The following is a 23,499-nucleotide window of genomic DNA, read 5'->3' on the forward strand; positions in this document are numbered from 1 at the left end:
AATATCTTGGGTCTGGGATGCTTCCTACTAAACCATGAGAATAAAGAAAACAAATCCACAAATAAACCACAGGCTATAGGCAACAGCATGCCTCAAGAACTGGACGAAGCCAGACTTCACTTCTTAGGACGTCCGTGGGGGTGGGCTGGGAGGAAAGGAAGAAGGCTTCGAAGTACAGGAAGTGCACAATCTAGACGCCAGTGCGTGCTCCACACAGTTTCCTTAGAAGACTGGCGACAAAAAAAGTGCGGGTTATTTATGCAAACGACTCCTACAGTAGATCGTGGCGACCCAGATAGCGGCTCCGGAGGGCACCTGGTCCACTTTCCTCATTCCCAAGTGCTCGACGTGCAAATTTCGTGGTAAAGGATGGGGATAGGGCTAGGGGCGAGCTCTACGCAGACAAGGTGAGAAAGTAGGAGGATCTCGGGGGAAGAGGACTACACGGAGGAGCCCACGGAATGCAAAAGGAGCTGCCCGGGGCAGAAAGGGGCGGCCGAGGCGCCTCGCTCCGCTTGGCCGCGCCGTGCGTTCTAACGCTGTTGGCCGGATCCGCTGCGCGGTAGGGCCAGGGAGAAGGATGTGGGGACGCGTGGGAGAGCCAGGGCCGGGCAACAGGTGGGGAGGTGGCAGACTTTTGTCTGCGGAAGGAAATGGGCTGGCTGCGCGTAGAACTGGGGTCCGCGGGGTCCGGTGCGCTGCCGCCACCGCCCCTGGCCCCTCTAATTAGAGTGGGGATGCAGGGTGGCATTCGTCCGCGAGCGTTTTAATCGAGCCTCTTTTCAGGGGCCCGGGATAAATGTAGCCACTGTTACCGTGCGCTGAATGCGTCGCACAGGCCCCCGCCCGGCCCCCAGCGTGGCCATTCAGGGCTGGGCTCTTTTCAGAGCGGCTCAGCAGCTCGGCCCCCGCGCGCAGCGACTCTCCAGAGCGCTCCTAATTAGTCTAATTAGAAAGGTGGATTGATAGCCGCACACAAGACGGGGTTGGGGAAGCAGGATGCTCAATGTGCCCATCCCGGCTGGGCTGCCGCCTGTTCTCTCTGCAAAGAAAGGGCCGCCAAGGAGGAGGCTGGGCCCGGTCGTACCGCCGGCTGGGCGGTCTTTGACCCCGCGCCTCCCGCCCACAGCCCGGGCGGGCCGCGGGAGCCACCCGCTTCCCCGAGGAGCGTCTCCAGGTCGCGGGCTCCGATGGAAGGGCCGTGGACGAGCGGGCACAGCCTCCCGCCCCGGCCCGGCGCCTCAACGCCCCTCCTGGAGCCGCGCCTTGCCCGAAAACCGAGTAGAGGCGAGCGCACTTGGCGGCGCGGGCTGCGTGCGGGGCCCGGGCAGCCGGCGGAGGTCGGAGCGGGACCTCCGCGCCACGTGGCCGCTCCTCGCGCCCGGCCGCCTCGGCTCCGCGCGCTGTCCCCGCAGCCCCTCATCCCCTCATCCCCATAAAGGCGGGAGAAAACTTGGGGCTGGGAGCGAGGCCTAACTGCGCGCGGCTGTGGCTGGAGAGCCCGCTAGGCGCCCTCGCCCTGCTACGCGCGCAGGCCGGTCCCCCGCGCCGAGCCGCCCCTGCCCCGGGCCGGCCTCCAGCCCCGGCCGGGCGCATTCCTGCGCTGGCTGCGGCCGGCGGGAGGCGGGGAAGGGAGCGGCGCGGGTGGCTTGGAGAACACTGAACCTTTAATTGGGCTATAAATCAGACAGGGGAGTGCGGTGGAGTTTGTGCAGGTGTAAAAACAGAGGGGAAAGCCCGGCCAAGCCGCCTAAGCGCCCGGGCAGGTCAGAACCTCCAGCAAACTAACATCTTGATAAGTCCGCTGACAACAAAATAAACACTGGAGAGGGCCGGGAGGCGGGGAGCGCGGTCGCCCGGGCCCGCTCGCCGCAGCACAGCGGCCGTCTGCCGGGGGAAGGCCGGCCGCTCCCCGGCCCTGCCTGGGGCTCCTGGGGGCGGACGAGGCAGAAAAGGAGAGAAAAGCGACCATCTCTCCCTCCCGGAAGGTAGGAAGCGCGCGCCGCCTCGCCGGCTCCTGCAGGCGACCGCAGGCCGGGCCTTCCCGCAGCCGAGCCTCGGCCCCGCGCCGCGTCCCAGGCGCGGCACCGCCGAGAGACAGACCACCCGCCCCGGCTGCACTTTGCGAGCTGACGTTGGGAAAACACGGCCAGGCCCCTGGCAGAAGACAGCGACGCGGCCAGCAGAGAGGCCGGTCGGAAGCGAATTCGGTGCGCTGTTCCGGAGGAAAACCGTCAAAGCGCTACCAAGCCCTTGGCACAGGCGGCGAGCGGCTTCGGGGACAAAGGAAGACAATGCAGGTCTCGTTAGATCATTTTTCTGGACATTGTTTCAGGTCTGAAAGGGACCAAATCGTTTCAAAATGTTGCCAGTAAAAATTATCCTAAGAGGAATGCAACTAATCCTTTCAGGTTCCTGTCAACCCTTTCCACAAAAGGAATCCGATTTTTCAAACCAAAAGATCCCCAAGTCTTTGGGGGCAGATTTATTGCATGCCAGGGCTTTCGTTACAGAATAGAGTTACAACAACAACCCGCACCCACCGGCTCCCTAGTTCTGAAGACGTGTGGGAGACCATTTGCTGGCGTCCCGCTCGGCGTGCAGATGGGGTGGGGGCGGGGAGGGAGGGAGCGAGAGAGGGCGAGGAAAGACTAAATTCCTTAAATAGAAAGACAGGACGCCGAGGGCCTCAGCATTCTATTTTTGTCCTCTGTACCCCTTACTCCTTTTGGAGAAGAAAACTAGACCCAAAGTTGGTGACTTGGACTAAGTTCCTTGGCGAGGACGACTTAAAGGTGAGGCTGATGCTTGAATTGAACGTGGAAAAACTCTTGGGCGCCCGTACACCCTCAGTGGTGCAAAACCCGGACCCTCGGACTGGGTCTGCAAATTGCAACTTCTGCAAGTGGAAAGATGGTTTATTTAAATGTTTATAAAATAATACAAGGAAAAATACACTGTACTTTTATGTTTCACTTTCTATGGTAATAAAAAGATAAGCAAAAGCGGGGGGTGAGGGTGGGGGTGGAGGGGCGTGGCCTAGAACTTTTCACAAACCCATGTGGACCTCAACTCATTCTGTCTCAGTTCACAGCAGTATCTGACGACCTGAACACATAGCGTCCCCTTTCCAGATCTCCATAGAGAAATGACCGCGGTGGCTATGAGGCGAGCCCCCAGTAAAATCCGCTTACTTGAGAGGAAGCTCAGAGCCATAGTTCTCAGCCTGAGAAACCCCCACACCACACGGACACTATGGTGTGTTAGACATTTTGTGAGTGAATTGGCCATACCAGAAAGATACTGCCAGGGAACTATTGGCAGGTTAGTTTACATCCTAGCAAGATTTGGGGCAATAAAAAACAATGATTTTCTTCATGGAGAAATGAAAAGAAAAAAAAAAAAAGTCGTCCTAGCCTTCTCCCCACCAGTCCTCTTGTTCTGTGAGCATTGCGCTCTTGTTATTAGAGGCAGTGTGATGGCGGGAATTCTTTAATTAGTTTCCTATATTTAAAGTGGGAATAAAAGGATTTGCAATATAGCAGGTGCTCAATAAATAGTGCAGACTAATCCCACTTTTCAAAGCTTAGGGGTTAAAGACATGATCAGTAGATAAGTAAGTAGAGGAAAGAAACAGCAAGAGACTGGCAGAGTGGATTTAAAACACACTTGGTTTGTTTATTTTAGAAGAGGGGAGAAAGTTATCTGTCCAAATACATGTTTGGTTGAAATAAAACATTAAGCCATCTCTTTTACCCTCATTACTTCTAGGAAAGACTAGGTAACAATTTCTTTCCTATCCTGGGGTGGGAATTTGTAAGAAAGATGAGTTTTTGTATATAGCCAAAGGTTCCTTTTAACTAATTTAAGGATTTGAGTATATTTCAAAGGTTAATTTTTTTTTTCATTTTCCCTAGAAGAATAAAGATGTGGGAAGAAGCCACTAGGATCATAATTCTTTACATTAGTATAGGTTTTATGTTTTCCAAAGCATTTTCACTTAATTATATTATTTGATTCTCAAAACTCGGCCACCCCACCAAAAATTTAAAAAGCTATAAATGAGGGTGAAAAGTTATCCCACATTAAATTTCAAAAATGTAAATGTCTTCTGTATTCTCTTGCATGCTTTGCAGATTTTTTGGCTTGTGACTTTTTTCTCTCTCTCTCCATAGTCAATCATCTTAACAGAATGTCATCCTGCACATTTTCATATATATGAAATTCTCTACCAAAAAATAAGCAAAAACAGAGATAGAACCAAGTGACGTTTTCTCCAAAATAACCCTTTATTGTAGACTTTTCAGAGAAATGAATCACTTCATTGCTGGAAATACCTGCCTTCCAGCTATTTTAATGAGAATTCCTAGGCAAGTGTGCAAAAACACTTCTGCCTTTTGCCGTAATTGATCTCTGCCCTGCACTCTTTTTCTTTGCCAGTTTGTTGATCAGGGGTTTCAAGTAGGACAGAATCCTCAGTCTATGCCTGTCTTCCTCTGGGGCCAGGGAGAAACAGGCTAGGCCCCACCCCCACCCCACCTCCTGGTGCTGGGCCTAGGACATTCCACTTAGCTCCTATTCAGCTTAACGGACTAGATATATTCCACTAGCAGTAACATCCTATATTCAGGGAAACACCCTACCCTGAAAAAGAAAGCCACTGTCGATGTAAGAGTAGTAGAAAATTATCCTTCCAAGCCTTCTAATCTCAAACTCTGAACTGGAATTTTCCAGATTCCCTAACTAAACCTGCTGATGCTGACTCCTCTCCACCCCCTCACCTCCCTCTCACCCCCCACCCCTGCCACTAGAAGTCTCTTAATATGTAGAAATCAAAAGAAAAAGGTTTCTGGCTTTTAAACTAAAATCCACCTGCTCTCTAGAAAGTTGGGTGTACTCTTGCATTCAGCACTGTCCCTGGGAAAGACTGCTCTCCTTTATGCTCTGCAGCCCACTGTGGGCAGGCCCCATCCCTGGAGTGACTGTAGCCTGGCTGTCTCGGTACTGGCTGAAGCAGCCACCCAGTCCCTGCCTGGGGAGTCTGAGCTCGTGGGAGGCCTCTGGCTGGCAAGAGTCGAGGGTGAGCTAGCAGGTAGCCTGGGATTCTCCCACAAGCCTTTTAGGGAGACCTCTGGTGAGGCTGGTGGGGGCTCCAGATGGGCTGGTCACTTGGGAGGTTCTTGTGCAGTGGAGACTGTGCAACTGTTCAAAGAAGGTTAAGCCTAGGACTGCATCTGGAGGGAAGAGGAGACACAGCCTCAGAAAAATGCTTTCTCATTTAGTGTTCAATCTGCCGATCTGCCCCCTCACACAGCCTTCCCTCTTCCGCACTGGGAGGATGTGTCCTTAAGGCAGGTTGTAAGACCTGCTTAGCAATTACGCAAACAATTCTAAACTGGTAGATCTGCACCGCTAAAAGTCAACAAGAGAAGCAGAGGAAAGGGGTCAATGGGACAAAGGTGAGTGCTCTCTGTGTGTGATGCTTTAGGGATTGCTGATGGGGAAAAGATGCTAGGAGAGCATCATGTAGGAGGAAGGTATGCCTTGGAAATAATTAGCCATCAATTCCCACTGTGTCTAAAACAAGAAGTAGAAGTGGTAGGGAGGAGGGTGTGGCAACAGTGCACAAAATCCGACAAGAAATCAATGACTTTCTACACAGCAGCCTCAGAGGCAACTTCCCGACTCCAGTGGGGTTTCATAAATCACAATGACAGTAACAAAGTGGCAGTGTGATGTAGTGGAGAGAAAGCGGGGCTCCAGTGCCGTTGTCCCAGTAGCTGTGACCTTGGCCAAGTCATTCGATCTCCTTTGAGCCTTGAGATCTCTATTTGTAAAATGGGGTCAGTAATAATTCTTGTCTGTACTGTCTCACAGCACAGTTGGGAGAAATATGAGTGAAATTCCTTTTAAAAAGTTAATGTGCAGTGGGTTCCTGGTGCCCGGATGACATCAAAGCTGCTAATTGGATGATGGTGACATGGGTGTGTCCGCTTTGTGTGAGACTATTGAGATTTGTGCTCTTTTCTATTTGTCCCCTAAAAAGTATATTTTAAAAAGTTACAGTCACTGAAAAAAAAAGTTTTTAAAGCTAGGATGCTAATGACAACATCAAGAAAAATTATAAATTGGGGTCAGAAGCTAATAGTTTTTCATCTTCATTTTCCCTCTTCACCACCCTATCACACCTGGAGGCTCCAATCAGGATCCACGACCATCATCAGGGGCTTTCTCTTGCTATGTTTTCCTCGTTACTGAATAGTATTTTCCTGGCAAAGAAGCTGGAGCAATGAACTAGGAAGTTTCCTGCACGCCAGAGGGGTCAGTAATAAAAAAAAAGAGCCCAAGCCGTTCACATCAAGGGGAAAGATGTGATTAGAGAGATGTGACATGCAAAGAAATTATCTGCAAAGCGAATTCAGTCGGGAAAGGCTCAGCCCCCCAGAGCCCTGAGCAGCTGCTCATGATCAGATCCTCCGTCTTTCTGTCAGACATAATTGTATCCGTGTTGGCAGGGTATTTACTGCTGAAGTCGAAGGGCCAGATTTTACACTAAACATATTTACACATTCTCATGCGTGGTCCTGTAAACACGCCACGTCTCCCTGGCCGTGACATCAAGCACATTGACCAACACAAAGCATATGTCTAATTACAAAATCATAGGGGGAGAAGGGAGGCGAGCGGTGGCTGACGGGCAGCGAGTGTGCATGCCTGTGTGTGCCTGTGTGTGACCCAGCTGCGCCACCAGGAAGCCAGCAGCAACAAGAATGGATGCGGACAATGCTGGGCCCGCTTCACTTGTCCTCTGCTCCCCAGGCCCGTCCTTGTCTGGTTCAGTTCTAAAGCGGGTGGGGGAGCCCTGGCATTCCAATCACACATATGTGGATGCTCCCCCCCCCCCCAGGAGCCTGGACGGTTCCTGGGCAGATTTCTGATTTGGACTGTTTGCTGCTGAGCGGACCTCCAAGCTGCCCAGAATGACTCCTCTTGGTCGGTAACAAAAACAGGTGTGAGCAGAACGTGGAGCCAGCAGAGAAGTTTTAAATTCTAAGTAGAGCCCTCGGTTCCTGACTTTAGGTATAAGATCAGCTCCCTACCCATCAACAGCAGTTGTAACAACAAGGTTCGTTGCTCCAAGCGTGCTCCTCGGTCAGGCGAGGAAATCAGAGTCCCCAGGGCCAGAGAGACAAAAACAAAACAGGTACAGCCTCAACCGCGGCCTGGGACAGCCTTTAATAAATGAGGCCGGCTGGCACTCCAACAGAATAATCGCCTTTCCTCGGAACAGCCGGCTCCCCAGCTCTGAGGCTGGCTCAGGGAGAGACGGTGGGTTTACAAAAATAAAAAATAAATAAATAAAAGGCGGGTGGCTGGTGGCGGTGGTGGACTGTGGAAGGCAGAAGCCTCCTGCATGGGGACTCCGGGCCCTCTAAGAGTTTTGACAACAAATACATCTAAAATTCCAGTTCCTTCACCAGAAATGTTGGGCAGGAAGGGGCTCCTGGGGAGGAAACCAGAAGTGGAGATGAGTAAACAGAAAGACGCTCCCGCGAGTTAAAACAACGGGAAAGGCTCTCAGAATATTTGTCCCTTTGCCTCCCGAGTTTTTCTGCTGCTGCTGCTGCTACTGCTTCTTAAGAAAAAGGAAAGTCCTTAAAAAACTGGACAGGATGGGGATGTAGAGGAAACGCGTTGAGCAGAGGCTCTGGGATCTGATTTTAAAGAAATAAAATAATTACCTCGTGGAGGGGAAAAAAGAAAAAGAAATCAACCAAGAAGCATCTAAGGTCATGACACCCTGTGTGGTACAAGGAGCAATTCAGTCCATAAGGGCTTCATTACCCGCGCAATAGATAACATTTGGCTAAACCTAGCTGCAGATTAAGTCTCCGCGGCACAACGGGGCCCTGAAAGGAGAGGTTCCTTTTTGTGTGGTCCTTCTCCGGGAGCCGCCTGCACCATTAGCCCCAATACATCCCTCTCCCTATTAACTGCAATTCCCTCCCGACTGCGCCGCGGTCATTTGTGTCGAGCTCTACGGGGGCGTTTGATGAGCAGGGAAACAAGGAGAAGGGAAGAAAAGCTTCGGGTTAATGAGTTGTAGCAAATCCACACTTTGTAGTTGGGAGGAGGAGCGCTGGTGGCCAATGTTTGTCCAACTGGTTTATTTTTCGAGACCCAGCCTATTGAGGAAGGCTTGTTCAAGCAGGCTTCGCCCCTACAAACACACAAACATCCTTCTGTTTGCCTTCAAAGAACAGGGGACCGGCGCGGGATTTGCATGCGAATGAGGAGCTCCGGGAGGAGCCGTCCTCTCCGGGCTAGGGCTGCGGGAGCCCGGCGGCCTTTGTTCCAGCACCTGCTCGCCCGCGCGGCCTGACGGGGCGCGCCCCGCACCCCCGGCCCGCGCCTAGCTCCCCTCCTACCCCTCGGCCCTGGCCTAGCGGCCCGCACCTTTCCAGCCCATACCCGTCCGCCAGCTCTCGCTCCCCCAGGGTCGTCCGCCCCGCCGAGCAGGCCCGAGGGTCAGCAGAGCCGGGGAGGGACCCCAGACCCCGAGGGTGGGGGCGCTGAAGGGGCAGGACGCAGCACGGGACATCCAGGCGCGCGCTGCCTTTGCAGTGTGCGGGCTCCAGGGCGCGCGCCCGCGCGCGGGGGCAGCGAGAGCCCAGGAGCGCTGGATCGTCCAGGGCCTCCTCGCCCTTCTCTGAAACGCACCGACACCCTGCGGGGTGCAACTGGTCCCCGCGTTTTTGTTTTTTTTTTTTTTTTTTTTTTTTTTTTTTTAAAGACGCGGGAGTCTGAACCGGAGAGGACTTAGCTCGGACCGCCAGCTCTCAGGACATCTATGCAGCATGCAAACATTAAAAAACACTCGCGGCTTTGTCCTCGGCCCTCTCTCCGCAACTGCGTTCTCATCTGGGTCCCAGCCCCGGGCCTTGCAGAAGGCGGTGCCGCCTGCCCGCGCCTCTGCACCCCCCACCCCGGCGGCGCGCGGGGGTTCTCGGGGCCGGGGTCTCTCCTCTCTCGGCCGGCGGGCTCGGGCAAAAGTAACTTTCTTGCATATAGGATTTTGATCTACCAGTATTTCAATTTGTATCTCTATATTTAGTGGTAAGTTTGAGGGTGAGTGTGTTTACGCTAACCTCTTATTTAACCTCTTTCAAACATTTCATAGGAAGAAAACAAAAAAGCAAGCCCCTCCTTCTGCGGCTGAGTCAGTTCTGACCTCGCTGAGGGGAGGAGAGGGCAGGATGTCAGGAGTGAGCACCGCCGGAAAACACTGGCCTACAACGCACACTTCACCAACCTGTAAGTTAAACCTGTAGCTCTCCGGTCCAGATTTAATCTCCACTTGCAAGACACTGATGCTAAGCGTTTAAATTAGGTATCCCATACGCCTCACTGCTCCAGGCCACAATAACATCTAGTCATCAAAACTGGTGCCACGTTTTTCCCCCAAAGTAGGAATTCCACCCAACGAGTAGTCAGTGAAAAGCCTTAAGTGGGAATGCAGTATGCTACATCACTTTCATTCTAAATAGAATTCATTCAGTAAAGACCTGACCCATTTTCACTTCCTACTCCTGAACACTTATGCTACCCTCAAATTAAAGATTCCTCTTGCATACCCTGGATTATTCATTTTAAAAGAATCTCAGTAGTAAGTGTGCTTTTCGAGTTTAAAAATCCTCTGTACCCAACGACTGGAACTCCATTTTAAACACTGGGGTGGTCAGATGCGATTTATTTATATTTGCACATATTGTCTCACATCACTTTACTGATAGGCCTCTCAATTTTCCTAATAAAAATGTTAAGCCAGAAACTGCCTCTTTGCCTCTATTACAACATAATAGTATGTTGTAGAGATTTTTCAGATATGTGCAACTGTTGTGAAAAGTGAGCAGAAAATAAATGAAGTGGAACACTCAAACATAAAAATTCCTATTCGAGTAACTGGCTTTGCTTTAAAATGCCTGAACACCCTCTAAAAGAGAACAGAGTGAGGCTTGGAGATGCATACCCCGCAACTTTTATTTGTAGTCGGTTAAAAATAATTTCTGATTTCCTGTGATGGTTTTGACTTAGGAAGTCGCAATGAAAAATCATGGCTTGATGCTTCTGCTAACTTCTCTTTGAAAATACTAGCTAGATCTACTCTATAGCAGGTTCCTATTTATCCCACATAGAAACTTTTCTTAACAGAAAAATAAATAAATAAACTAAGAAGGGGACGACCAAAGCCACTCATCTTAGTGGGTTTTCTTTAAAAAGTAAGCATTTTATTTCTGAAAAAGTGTAAAAATCTTACATTAGAATAGTACAATAATAATTGCCGTAAAATTTACAATACCCTTGTAGAGAATACGCAGTAAGTACAAAATTAAAATTCCGCGTGTCCATTATGATACAAAACACAGGTTAAAATAAGAAACGATAATTTGACTTTTTTTTTTTTGCTTGTGTAAACATGTTAATCATTGCTTCCTTTTCATGAGAAAGTACATCAGACAAGTGTCCTCCAATAAAAAGTATTGCTTCGCCGGCATTTTCAATCCTTTCACTACGTGTGTATTACTCTTCTTTTGAACAGTATGAATTTTGTTCAACGCCTGGACCTGAGAATCTCTACACCTTGAAAAGGCTTCGATTTTTTTTTTTTTTCCTTCAATCTGCTCAACGTCAAGGCAGGCCCCAGTGCCCGGACTGGCGGCCCCCATCAGCGCCCCGCTCCTGCCCGGCCGGTGCGGGGGCTGCGGCGCGGGGCGCCCGTGCATAAATAGAGGGACCCGCGGAGCCGAGCGGCGCGCCCCGAGCCAGCCCCGCACCGTCCCCGTGCGGGACTGCAAGGCAGCGAAAACGAACCCCAAACCACCCAGACGAATAAAGGAGCCGGGGTTCCTACCTGCTGTTCTCAAGCGCGCTAACAGCGTTATTAACAATTTGAAATCCTAGCAGTAAAGTTCTCCACACTGGACAGGGCAGTCCCTTGGTGCAGAGTCCCCAGCGCGGCCGACGAGGAGACGGAGGAGGCGGCGGCGGCGGCGGCCGCCACGAGCGAGCGGGTGAGCGCGGCGGCCGGGCCCGCAGCCGCCTGCGCCGCGCAGCCGCCGCCGCCGCCGCCGCCGGACCCGGAGCCGGACGCGAGCGCGGGTGCGGGTGCGGGTGCGGGCGGCGCGGCCGGCGAGGCCGAGGGCGAGGCCTGCGCGGCGGCGGCAGCGGCAGCCGCGGCGGCAGCGGCGGCGGCCGGGCCCAGGCTGCCCCCGATGATGCTCTCGATGGAGAAGGGCGAGCGCGCCAGAGCCGAGGCGCCCGGGCCGCCGGCCTTGGCCGCCGAGGCCTGCAGGGGGCCGGGCAGCGCGGCGCCGAGCGGGTGCGGCCGGTAGCCGAAGGCGGTCCGGGCCAGTTCGGCGGCCGCGCCGTGCGGCGGGGGCGGCGGCGGCGGCGGCGGGGGCGGCGGCGGCGGGGGCGAGTGCGGGTGGAAGGCGGCGGCGGCGGCGAAGATCGCCGAGGGTGGCGCGTAGGGCGGCAGCTGCAGGCCGTAGCCGCAGCCATAGGGGCCGTAGCCGTAGGCGTGCGGCGGCGGCGGCGGCGCGGGCGGGAAGAGCGCAGCGGCGGCGGCAGCGGCGGCGGCGGCGGCTGCAGCCGCGGCGGTGGGGTCGCCCGCGCCGCCCCCGGCCCCCGCGCCACGCAGCAGCAGCGACTCCGCGGCGGCGGCCGCGCTGGGCGCGAGCAGCGGCTGGCGCTTGAAGCGCTTCCTCCGGCGCAGGAAGCTGCCGTTGTCGAACATGTCGGCCGACTCGGGGTCGAGCGTCCAGTAGTTGCCCTTGCCCGGGTTGCCCGGCTCGCGGGGGATCTTGACGAAGCAGTCGTTGAGCGAGAGGTTGTGGCGGATGCTGTTCTGCCAGGCGGGGAACTTCTCCCGGTAGTAGGGGAAACGGCCGCTGATAAACTCGCAGATCTCGCTCAGCGTCAGCCGCTTCTTGGGGCTCTGCAGGATGGCCATGGTGATGAGCGCGATGTACGAGTAGGGCGGCTTCACCAGCGGGTTCTTGGCGCCGCCGCCCGCGCCCCCCGCGCCCGCGCCCACGCCGCCGCCGCCGCCGCCGCCGCCGCCGCCCCCAGCGCCCGGGCCCGCGCCCGCGCCGCCGCCGCCGCCACCGCCCCCTCCGGCCCCGGGCCCCGCCGCCGGGGCCGGGCCCGGGGGCGCCGGAGAGCCCTCCGCGCGCGGGGCCAGCAGGATGTCGTCGTCGTCGTCGTCGTCCTCCAGGTCCTCCAGCTCGTCCTCGCCTGCGTACGAGCGCCGCCGCCGCCGCTGCCGCCGCCGCCGCGCGGGCACGGCCAGCCGGGGCCCGCCGCCGCCGCCCTCGTCGTCGTCCTCCTCTTCCTCGTCGTCGTCGTCCTCTCCCTCCCCCACCACGTCGATGTCTGTCTCCTCGGCGAGGCCGCAGGCATCGGACATCTCCGTGCTCAGGGTCATAGCTGTGGCGCGGCGGGGTGGCACATAGGGGCGCCGGAGTCCGGGCTCCGCGCGCGCCCCAGCCCGGGTCCCGGGCTGCCGGCCCGGCCCGGGGGCGCCACGCTGGGGGCGCGGCGGCGGCGGCGCCGGCGGCCGGGGCTGCGTGCGTGGGGCCTCGCGGGCCGCGGCGGGGCCTCGCGCGGCGACTTTGGAACTCTCGCGCCGCCGCCGCAGTCGTCGCGCGCCTTCCGCGCTCCGGGGTTCGGCGCGCACCAGCCGGGGCGGAGGACTTGACCTTCTCTTCCGCGGCTCGGCTTCGGTCGGTTCCGTGGAGGGGTGGGCGAATCCAAGCTGTCGGGCGCGCGGGAGGGTGCGGGACGGGTGAGAGCCCGGACACGGAGCGCGGCGAGGCCGGGGCTGAGTCCAGGAGAGGGCGGACCTTTCCCGGGCTTATAGCAGAAGGGGGCCTGTCACATGGTGCGCACGTCAGAGCGCGGCCGAGGGAAGGGAGAGCGAGCTCGGAAATCAGCGTGTTCGGGAGAGAAAGTTCACCCGTAGGCGGGGGCAGCGCACGCGAGGGCGGGGAGGAAGGAGGACCCCCGCCATTCCCGCCCAGGCGGCGGAGGCTGAATTACGCGGTGGTCTGTCAGGGGTCGCAGCCCGCTTCTCCCCCTCTCGGCCCTCCACCCCTACTCCACAGGGTCTGACAGCTCCAGGGTCCCCCGCCGTCGTCTGGCTGGGCGCAGAACCGCCGCGTCCTGAGGTGGTCCCGGGTTGGGCGCCCCGGGGATCTGTTGGGGCAAGCGGTGCCCCCAACTCCCCGAGCCAACCGATGGGGAAAACCCCCATCTAAGCACGGCAATAATTGCGTATTGACCCTTCAACCCGTTCCCCTCGGTTCTTCTCCAAAGACATCTGTTTTCCGCCGTCTGTTAATGAGAGCGCAACTAAGCCGGCGTTGTGGTCACTCTTCCTGCGCTTGAACGTTCCGGAGCCCGGGCAGCCGAGAAGACCTGACGAGTCCGTAGGGGTGGAGAGAGCCATCACTGAATGCGGAAAAGTGATGGGATATTTTGGTCGAAACCCAAAGACACACAGACACATCGCACCTAGTAACGGCTCAAACAATTTCCTTCGAACTGGACGGTCCGTAACAATGCCATCCCGATCAGCGTTTCGTAGCAATCTCAAAATATCTAAATTACTGAAACGTACATAATCGTTCCACGCAGGCAGGCTTACTAATAGACGCTACGAGGATACACAAGAACTTAAGAGCAACTTTTTAAAACGTGGTTTTAGAAAATTCATTCAATATTTCCAGTAACTCCTAGTAAAGATAAACGAATTTGTCAAATATCTGAATCCAGTTCCATTCACATCAGTTTTCGTTTTCAGGTCGCAAGGCAGGGGAAGGGAACCAGCCACAGACACTGCTGTCTTAGGGATGCCTGGCTTTATCATCAATCCTTGATTATTTTGGCTATTGGAAAACCCTAGTCATTTGTGGAATTCGAATTCACACCGCTACACCTTCTGGGTCTTTGCATCTCTTAAGGTGCTTTTCTTTCTAGGTGCTGACCTTGCCTTGAGAAGTTAACTTTCTGATTTAAATGCCCAGCTGACAGGCGCCGAGAATGAAAACCGAAAGTTTTTTTCTAGGAGCATCCTCAGCTGCCCCTGTGGGTATCATTTCGTGCACCAGGCACTTTTCACGTCTTGAAACGCCCGCTCTCTACCGTTATCCATCACGGAGCCTTAAAAACAAACTGTTCCTCCATCCAAGACTCCTTTTAAAATCGAGTTTTTGTTGCAGAAGGCAGCTACTGCCATGCAACACTTACAAATGACCCATAAAATCTACCATACATCTTGGAAAGATCTATGGGAACCCCTCAACGTTCTAAATAAATCATTTTTCACTGGCTGTCGTGTGGTCTATGGCTGGACCGTTTAATTGTTGCGGCGGGCTCCGCATCGACCTGCGCCTGCGTTAATCGGCGCTGTGACTCAAGCATCGCATCGCCCTGTTGGTGCAGCCAGGGGTCCCTACCCTCGGAAAGTGTAAGTTGTCAAAGTACTCGGTCGATATCTAAAGAGACACCGCGGTGCCGCAGCGCTGAGGGTTGGTGCGTGGCGAAGTGCGTGAGGACGAAGCACCGAGGAAAAACTCTTCCCTGGGTCCAGGGGTCCCGCGCCCTGAACTTGCGTGTCCAGGAAGAGCGCGCGGGGCGGGCGGCGCGTTCCCTCGGTGGCAGTGTCTTCAGGTCCCTTCCCACAGGCTAACGGGCGCCTCCCTGGAAACGTTTGGAAAACGTGGCAAGTTATCTTCGGGCCGCTCAGGGAAACGTGTGGGGAGTTCCCGAAGGTCGCAGCGGAAGATCAATCAGCAGGAGCCGCCGCAGGGCCGGCCCGTGTTACGAGAGCCGCGGGTGAGCTTTGCCGAAACCCCGCATCCCGGCGCGCCACGCGCTTTGCGTGCCTTAGCGAAGCCGCACGTCTCTGCACGCGCCCTGCAGCGCGGCGCCCCTCAGTTCTCCAGGCGCGGAACCCCAGCGGCTCCCGTCCCGCGCGCCCCCTTTCTCTCCCGAGCCTAACGCGCTCCCGGTGTTGGGCTGCGGCTGCAGGGAAATCCCGCCTGCGCCCCCTGAAAGCCCCCCGCCCGCCTCATGCGTGTCCAGGACACAGGCATCTTCCCCTGGGCCACCGCGCTCCCGCTCGCCCTGCTCGCGTGGACGCGGAAAGGGGCCCGCGCAGGGCAGCGCTGCCCCCTGGCGGCGGCGCGGCGCTGTGTGGCCATCGCGCAGCGCGGGGGCTAGGCCCGGGGTGGGAACGCTCCAAGTGCGGGCGCGGGGCGCGTGTGGCCAGACGGCTCCGCGACGTTCCTCCCCCTGCGCCTGCAGCAGCCTGCACAGCCCGGGGCAAGCGTTGGCTTTTTCCGCGGGTGGTCGGGAGCCGTCCGCGCCGGGGAAGGCCGAGCCTCAGCCTTTGTCCTTGGGTCCCCGACCAAGAATACCGCAGGTTCAGGGGCCTCCTTGGGCGGTCAAGGTCTGGTGGACACCTTGGGGGCGCGGAGCTCCCTGAACAGGAGACGAGTGTGCCGTGTGCATCTCGAGTGGCGTGGGATGAGGGCTTCCCGTGGACGCGTTTGCAGCCTCGGCGGACCCTGAGCCCGCCACTCGTTCGGCGTCTGTGTGCCTGGCGCTCGATGCCGCAGGGAGAAGGCGCGGATGGCGAGTCCCTGACCGCTCAGTCACGCGGCCCGGTAGGGAGACTACTGTAGCTCCGCGGGAGCGCTCTTGAGCTCTGCAGCCCTTGGCCTGGGCGCCTGCGGACTGCCCTTCCCTGTGGCTGCCTGCGTCCTTACTCCGTCCCCTAAGCGCTGGAAGCCGGGCTCTGTTTGGGGGATTTGGGGGAGGGGTAATAAAATACACCTAACGTGTGTGTTACCGCTGCAACCATGTTAAGTGTGCCATTCAGAGGTAGTAAGTACAGTTGCGTTGTTGTACAATCATTACCACTACCCATTTCTAGAGCTTTTTCACCATTCCAAATTATGTACGAATTAAAAAATAACACACACACACACACACACTCCATCCGCTAGACCCTGGCAAACACCGTTCTACTTCTGTGAATTTGTGTAGGTTCAGCACCTTATACAAGTGGAATCATACATTATTTGTCCTTGGTGGCCAGGTTATTTCACTTAGCTTAATGTGTTCATGGTCATTCAAGTATTAGCATATATCAGAATTGCTTCCTTTTTAGGGCTGAATACTATTTCATTGTATGGATATACCACATTTTGTTTATCCATTCATCCGTGGATGGGACATTTGGACTGTTTCCCTCTCTTTCTGTTCATCTTTTCAACCGCCTCTCACAGTAGACAGCAGGTGTCATTTTCCTACATCGCTTTACCCCATAAATTCTCAGAGGAACCCCATTCTCTTAACAAAGCCTAAGTGTCAGTGAAGTCACAGGGGTGGTTTCCAAGGGAGCACAAGTTGGTCAGCCTCAATCTTCTGGATCCGAAACCCGAGCTTGCTCATAGCTTTGAGACTTACAGGTGCAGACTGCACAGCCTCACGAGGGGAAAAATGTGCCACTTAAGAGTCCTCCAGAGTGCCTTTCAAACAAAACTGGGACCCTCCCTGCATCACGCCTGTTACCCCTTGGAATGGCCTTCTTCCCTGTCTCCACCCGAGATGACCACGGGCTGTTTCTCTGCACTCTGCCCTCCCTTGCTGTCCTTTTCCTGCCGTGCCGTGAGCGGGTGCCACTGAGCAACTTGGCAGTTGCAATGACCGCATCAGGGGCAGGCTCTCCCAGGGGCAGTGTTGGAGAGCAGAACCTCTCACCTGTGTGTGCCCGGTGCAGCAGCCTCTTCCAAGCAGAGGGCTCCAGGGGCCAGGCACTGGCTACCCTCAGCCTGGCTCCGGGGCCAGTGAGAGAGCATGAACACAAGTTCTCCAGCAGCCACTCACACTGATGCATTCAACGCTGTACTTCCAGTTGGTTTTCTGGAAGTAGACTTATGTTTATTTCTCATGTAAAAAAAAAAAAAACAGAAAAGTAACAGTAGGATATCAAGACAGTGCCTTTATTTATTTTTCATGTGTACCCTTCAGTTCCCCTGGGCAGGGTTCTGTGAAGAGAAATCTCACCGTGGTAACGACTGGGGCTCTCTAAACTGACTGTAGGGGTGCAGCTGTTGGCAAGATGCTCTGGAATGAAAAGGGTGCTTATGAGGCCATGAGAAAGCCTCGTTAGAGCTGTAATCTTTTGTGGATTTAAAGTATGTAGAGTAACCATCTCTCTCTCTCTCTCTCTCTCTCTCTCTCTCACTCTCTCCTCCCTCCTGTCCTGTCTTAAGCTGAGACTGAGTTGTCACTTCTCTGCCACACAAATGCACACGCTGTGAAGCCCCATGCCTACCCTCAGGGACAGCGCTTCACCTGACACCTGTTCATTGTTGCAGTCAAGTCCAAGCTCACACCCCTGTGCCCCAGGTGCTCTCGCTACCATTCTCCAGAGGCATGTGGGAGCGCTTGGCTGGGAAGCTTTTGAGGAGTCTTCCAGAGCAGAAAAATAAATAAATAAATAAATAAATATTAAAAATGGGAAAGGGCTTGAACCCACAATGTCCCACAATGTACAGAAGAGTAACTGCAAGGATCCCACTAGTAATCAGACAGGCAACAGAAGAAAGAGGGAACTGTAGCAGATTCCACCCAGATGAGGGATGTGTTGTTCTGCCAAAGGTAGAGTGCTACAATGTTTTTAGCAAACACTCTGAGGATTCAGAGCATGGATCTTGGGGCCCCCTCAGTTTAATCCATTCTGGAACCCTATGCTAATGAAATAACCAGAAATGTGGACACACACCCAAGTTTATTTGCAATAATAAGTTAACAAGTTCATTCTCTGGAAATACACTTAGTATTTTTGTTTCTCATATAAGAAAAATTGAAAAATAATGAAGCCATTTGTAGAAGGCACATTTATTCATCTTACATTTGTAGTTCACTATGTTTGTTGCAATGACTTTTTAAAACTAAAGATCAATTTTATTTATTTGAAAGACAGAGTGACAGAGAGAGGGAGAGACAGAGAGTGAGAAAAAACTAAAGATCAATTTTATTTATTTGAAAGACAGAGTGACAGAGAGAGGGAGAGACAGAGAGTGAGAAAAAACTAAAGATCAATTTTATTTATTTGAAAGACAGAGTGACAGAGAGAGGGAGAGACAGAGAGTGAGAAATCTTCTATCTTCTGGTTCACTCTCCTAATGGCCATATGGCCAGGACTGGGCCAGGCTGAAGCAAGGAGCCTGGACTCCATTTGGGTCTCCCACATGGGTGGCAGGGTCTCAAGCACTTGGGCCATCTTCCATTGCTTTCCCAAGCACATTAGCAGGGAGCTGGATCAGAAGCTGAGCAGCCAGAACACGAACCAGCATTCATATGGGATGCCCCCATCGAAGGTGGCAGCTTAACCCACTAAGCCACATTGGCCCATGCGGTGACTTTTTTAAGGGGTAAAAATGGGAAACAATCTAAATGTTCAAGATTTGAATATATTCCTGTATATCCTTCTAGTGGGATATTTTGCAAACCTTAAAAATTAGGTCTATGAGAAATTTCTATAACTTTAAAATCTTAAGATTATTATTAAGTGAAAAGTCAAGATAGAAAATTATACACAGTACTTTCTCAATTATTTAAGGATTATACATGTAATTATAATGACTAGAGGAAATAGACTAAAAGGTTCAGTGGTTATCACTGGGGCCTGAAATTATGAGAGGTGTTTATTTTGTTGTTTATTGTACTTTTCTGTGTTTCCCAGATTTCTCATTGAAAAATTTCCAGATTGCTGAGTTGAGACACCTGGGGAGCACAATGAGAGTAAAAGATTGCAAATGGAACAGTGTATGTGATCTGAAGCATAATGAGGGGAACAGACATCAAGGGTTTAAAGTAAGTATGGCAAACATAGAAAGGAGGGAAGAGACCTAATAGTAACACCAAGCAAGAAAAAGAAACAGTTCCTAAAAACTGTGGAAGCACTATGCACTGAGAAAGCAGTAGAAGAAATGAAGAACCCATGGGTGAGGTAAAGATCAAGACATATTCACGAGAGAAAGAAACAGCTTGAAGCTCGATTCAGGGAACTCTCGCAAAAGCAACAAGATAGGATCATATTCTGACACATGAAATCAACATAGTGGGTTTTTTTTAAGTATGTGTTTATTTGAAACATATATATGTTTATGAGAGAGAGAGAGAGAGAGAGAGAGAGAGAGAGAGAGAGAGAGAGAGAGAGAGAATCTTCCATCTTCTGGTTCACTCCCCAAATTGCCTCAGGCCAACCCCATCCTAGTCTTCCATGTGGGTGGCAGCAGAAGACGGCCTGAGTGCTTGAGCTCTTGCCACCCATGTGGTCCCCAGCGTCTTCTGCTAATGGATTAAGGATAGAACTTAGTCCAGTGATGGTGTCTGGAGTTGGGGCTTTGGGAGTGATTGCACTGGATTAGGTTGCCAGGGTGGAACTCAGTGATGACTGCTGGTTACTTTTTAAGGACCACCTAGAGGGTAGATGGCTAGCACAATCCCTGTCTCCGTCTGCTTCCTGGCTCACCATGTGGCCCTCTCCCCATGATCACCATGCAGCACTCTCACCCTCATCAGATGCCAGAGTGATGGGGCCACGTGATCTTGGACCATGAACTCCAAAACCATCCTAGGCACATTAGCAGGGAACTGGGTTGAAAGTGGAGCAAGTGAACTGGAACCGACTCTGATATGGGATTCCACAATCACATGCAGTGGCTTAACCCCCTACGACACAGTGCTGGTCCCCAGGAAGGGTTGGCAGGCTGGGGTGGTGACCCAGCACTGGAGCAGAAATCACTGGCAGGTGTCTGAACTTCTGTCCCTATCAGTTGATGTTAGCTGTCAGCAGGGTTGCCAGCTATAGCACCAGTGTGTGCCTGGGCTGCCTACAAACAAATCAGTGGACTCTGGCTTGTCTCTTGTGAGCTCACCTAGGAAGTCACATCATGTCACTTCTACAGTAGTCACAAGCCATCCCGCTTCAGAGGAGGGGACCATGTGGGTTTTCTAGGGCTTCCATGACAAAGCAGCAGAGTTGGGGGGGCTCGGACAGGAACCCTGCCTCGCCATTCTAGAGCTGAAGTCCAAAGTCAAGGTTCTGCTGGGTGGTTCCTTCTGAGGCAGGGAAGAGAGGATCCATGCCAGGCCCCTTTCCTTGGCTGGCATTGGCTGTTTTCTCCCTGTGTTTCCTCGCATGATCTTCCCTCTGTGTGTGAGTCCAAATATTATGACATCAGTCCTGTTGCATGGGGGCCTCCCCTAATGACTTCATTACAGCTTGATCACCTCCAAAAAGACCCTATCTCCAAATCCCCATTCTGAGATTTTGAGGGAGTGAGAGCTTTAACATATGAATTTTGGGAAAACACGATTTCACCCACAAGAGGAGCATAGACCCAATCATCAACAGGAGTGTTGAAGCACTGGGGAGAGAGTGTTCCCGCCTCCCTTGTGCTATAAAAAGCTGAGTGATGAGGTTCTGTGACAGCTTATATTACACATTTCATATAAATCAGCTCCCAGCATAATAAAACACATAATTTTGGGGGAAAACTACTTTTCTATGTCTTATATTTTTGTAGTGGGCTAAGAGCCCAAATACCAACAACCCCAAAAAACCACTTGGAAAATTGATGGCTGACTCTTCCCGAAGGCAATTGAAGGGCTGTGCCTCTTAACAGAACTTCCAGCAAATTATTATTCCTGGCGTAAGGATTTGCTCTGCTTTAAGAGCCTTTGCTGATTTGCTTATTTGTAGTAGACACTCACATTAGTGACTGTAGCTCAGCCTTGACCAATCTTGTCTTCACTCAGAGGCATTCATGCCTGTTGGTTTTATTTTTACATACAAAGTACAATGTAAACCTGTATCATTACCAAATTTTAGGAGAAACAAATACTAATAAGTACTTTCTAGAACAATAAACACAATCATGCTTTATTTATTGCCATCCTTTGAGATGAATCTTTTAGTGCAAAATGAACACATGGATGGGACTCTTGCCACATCCGGGGAGGCACGGGTGACACTCTTTGCCCTATGACACATCAGCAAATGTCCTGCAGTGCTAACCATTGGATAAATATGACACAAATTCGGTCTGCTTTTGCCCTCTCTAAACCCTAAACTTTCATTTGAAAGTCGGGTAGAGCTGCTTCAAGGAATGTCTAAGCCCACAGAGCAGATACCATGAGCAAGGTTCACCCTCCCAAGCTGAAAAAAAATTTGTGGACAAGAAATTGTCATTGAAATTCAATGGTAGCAGACTTGTCCAGGGAATCTTGTAGGAATTTGGTCCCTTTATGAATCTCAGGATAGATGAGTGTTTGGAGATAGCAAATAGCGGACAACAGAGCAATAATGGAAAGGTAGCCATATGAGGAACTAGGATCATCATGTTAGAAGTCTCGAGACCAGGCCGGTGCCGTGACTTAACAGGCTAATCCTCCACCTTGCGGCGCCAGCACACCGGGTTTTAGGTTCTAGTCCCGATCGGGGCACTGGATTCTGTCCCGGTTGCCCCTCTTCCAGGCCAGCTCTCTGCTATGGCCCGGGGAGTGCAGTGGAGGATGGCCCAAGTGCTTGGGCCCTGCACCCGCATGGGAGACCAGGAGAAGCACCTGGCTCCTGGCTTTGGATCAGCACGGTGCGCTGGCCGCAGCGGCCATTGGAGGGTGAACCAATGGCAAAAGGAAGACCTTTCTCTCTGTCTCTCTCTCACTATCCACTCTGCCTGTCAAAAAAAAAAAAAAAAAAGAAGAAGTCTCGGGACCTGTATAATAATGGCTGTTCGGCAAAGAAATTCTGTCTTGGGGCTGTGAAGACAGCATCCCATATGGGCACCAGTTCGTGTCTAGGCAGCTCCACTTCCAATCCAGTTCCCTGCTAATACACTTAGGAAAGCAGCAGAAACTGATCTAAGTGCTTGGGCCCCTGCCACCCGTGTGGGACCATGGATGGAATTCTAGACTATTGGCTTTGACCTGGCCCAGCCCTGGCCATTGTGGCCATTTGGACAATGAACCCACAGATGGGAAATCAATCTCTCTCTCTCTCTCTCTCTCTCTCTCTCATTCTCTTTCTGTAACTCCGTCTTTTAAATAAATAAAATAAATCTTAAAAAAAGAAAGTAGGTCCCACAGGAATGTGGATCCCACATGCACTTGCAACAAACTAGAAAGGCACTAAAGTCAAGGAAAAAAAAAAAAAACCCCAAGCACATCGCTCTGCCTCTCCTGGGGTGGCCAGTTGCCTTCCCCCCCCTTCGGCTCCCATATTTCATGCTCTCAAGTCGCATCCCAGACCACAGAGGACCACAATTGGCCTTATGTTGTCTGCCTTCCCTGCCCCTGCTGTCTCTTCCATCCTTGGAACAGTAACCAAGATTGTGTCGCAACCCATAACAGGCTTTCCCAACTTCATACCATTGGTTTTCAGTGCTTCACAGAGTCTGTAAAAAGCTTGATAACCCCAAAAATTTTGGCATCGCTTACCTGGAAACTGGAGATTTGCTTTCACTCGGCGTTCAGAAGCCTGAAGTCCTTGCTCCTTGCTGTGGCTGGTCTCTGGGAGAATGGTAAGCAGAACATGCAAGCAACCAAACAATGAGGACACAGCTGTGGTTCTCAACTTTGGGGGGCATCGGGCACTGAGAGGGTTTCTTGCAACATGTGCCATGCCCGCCCCCAGAACTGCTGGCTGCGTGATTCTGGGGTGTGTCCTGAAAATCACATTTCTGAAAAGTCCCTAGATGATGCTGATGCTTGTCCAGGGACCACAGCTTGAAAACCACCAGGGAAGGGTGGAGTGGGGTTTACAGAACTTGAATCTGGCTTGTTAAATCCAGAACAGTGGTTCTCAAATTTGTCAGTATATTAGACCTATCAGAGTCACTTGGGGAAAGACTTAAAAACCCTGATGCCCAGGCTGCTCCCCACAGTTAACTTGGATTCTCTGATGGCAGGACCAGAGCAGCTCCTGAAGGGCTTCCAAAATGCAGTGAAATCTGAGAGCCAGAGATCTAGACCAGAAATCTCAGCCCTGCTTGCCAGATAGTCACATGAGCAGCTTTTAAAGCTTATCCCTGGGGCTGGCGCTGTGGCATAGCAGGTAAAACTGCCACCCGCAGTGCTGGCATCCCATATCGATGCCGGTTCAAGTCCTGACTGCTCCACTTCCGACCCAGCTCCCTGCTAATGTGCGTGGGAAAGCAGTAGGAGATGGCCCAAGTCCTTGGACCCTTGCACCCATGTGGGAGACCCAGAAGAAGCTCCAGGTTCCTGGCTTCAGATCTGCTACACTCCGGTAGTTTCAGCCATTTAGGGATTGAACTACCAGATGGAAGACCTCCCCCACCCCCGCCTCTGCTTCTCTGTAACTTTGACTTTTAAATAAATAGGTAAGTATTTAAA

At 52.9% G+C, this 23,499-nt stretch overlaps 1 protein-coding gene across 2 annotated transcripts in view; it reads right to left on the minus strand.

Annotated features, from left to right (window-relative positions):
* The window catches only part of FOXD1 (forkhead box D1), a 55,556-nt gene extending 43,037 nt beyond the window's left edge, over window positions 1-12,519 (minus strand). For both annotated transcript variants that reach the window (XM_062211862.1, XM_062211861.1), the window contains exon 1: window positions 10,913-12,519. In XM_062211862.1, the coding sequence (XP_062067846.1) occupies window positions 10,943-12,487 (1,545 nt within the window). In that variant the 5' untranslated portion in view covers window positions 12,488-12,519 and the 3' untranslated portion in view covers window positions 10,913-10,942. The remainder of the gene's footprint in view (window positions 1-10,912) is intronic.
* Between the last annotated feature and the right edge of the window lie 10,980 nt (window positions 12,520-23,499).

Source organism: Lepus europaeus, chromosome 15 (genome assembly GCF_033115175.1).
Source record: "Lepus europaeus isolate LE1 chromosome 15, mLepTim1.pri, whole genome shotgun sequence".
NCBI classification, from domain to species: domain Eukaryota; kingdom Metazoa; phylum Chordata; class Mammalia; order Lagomorpha; family Leporidae; genus Lepus; species Lepus europaeus.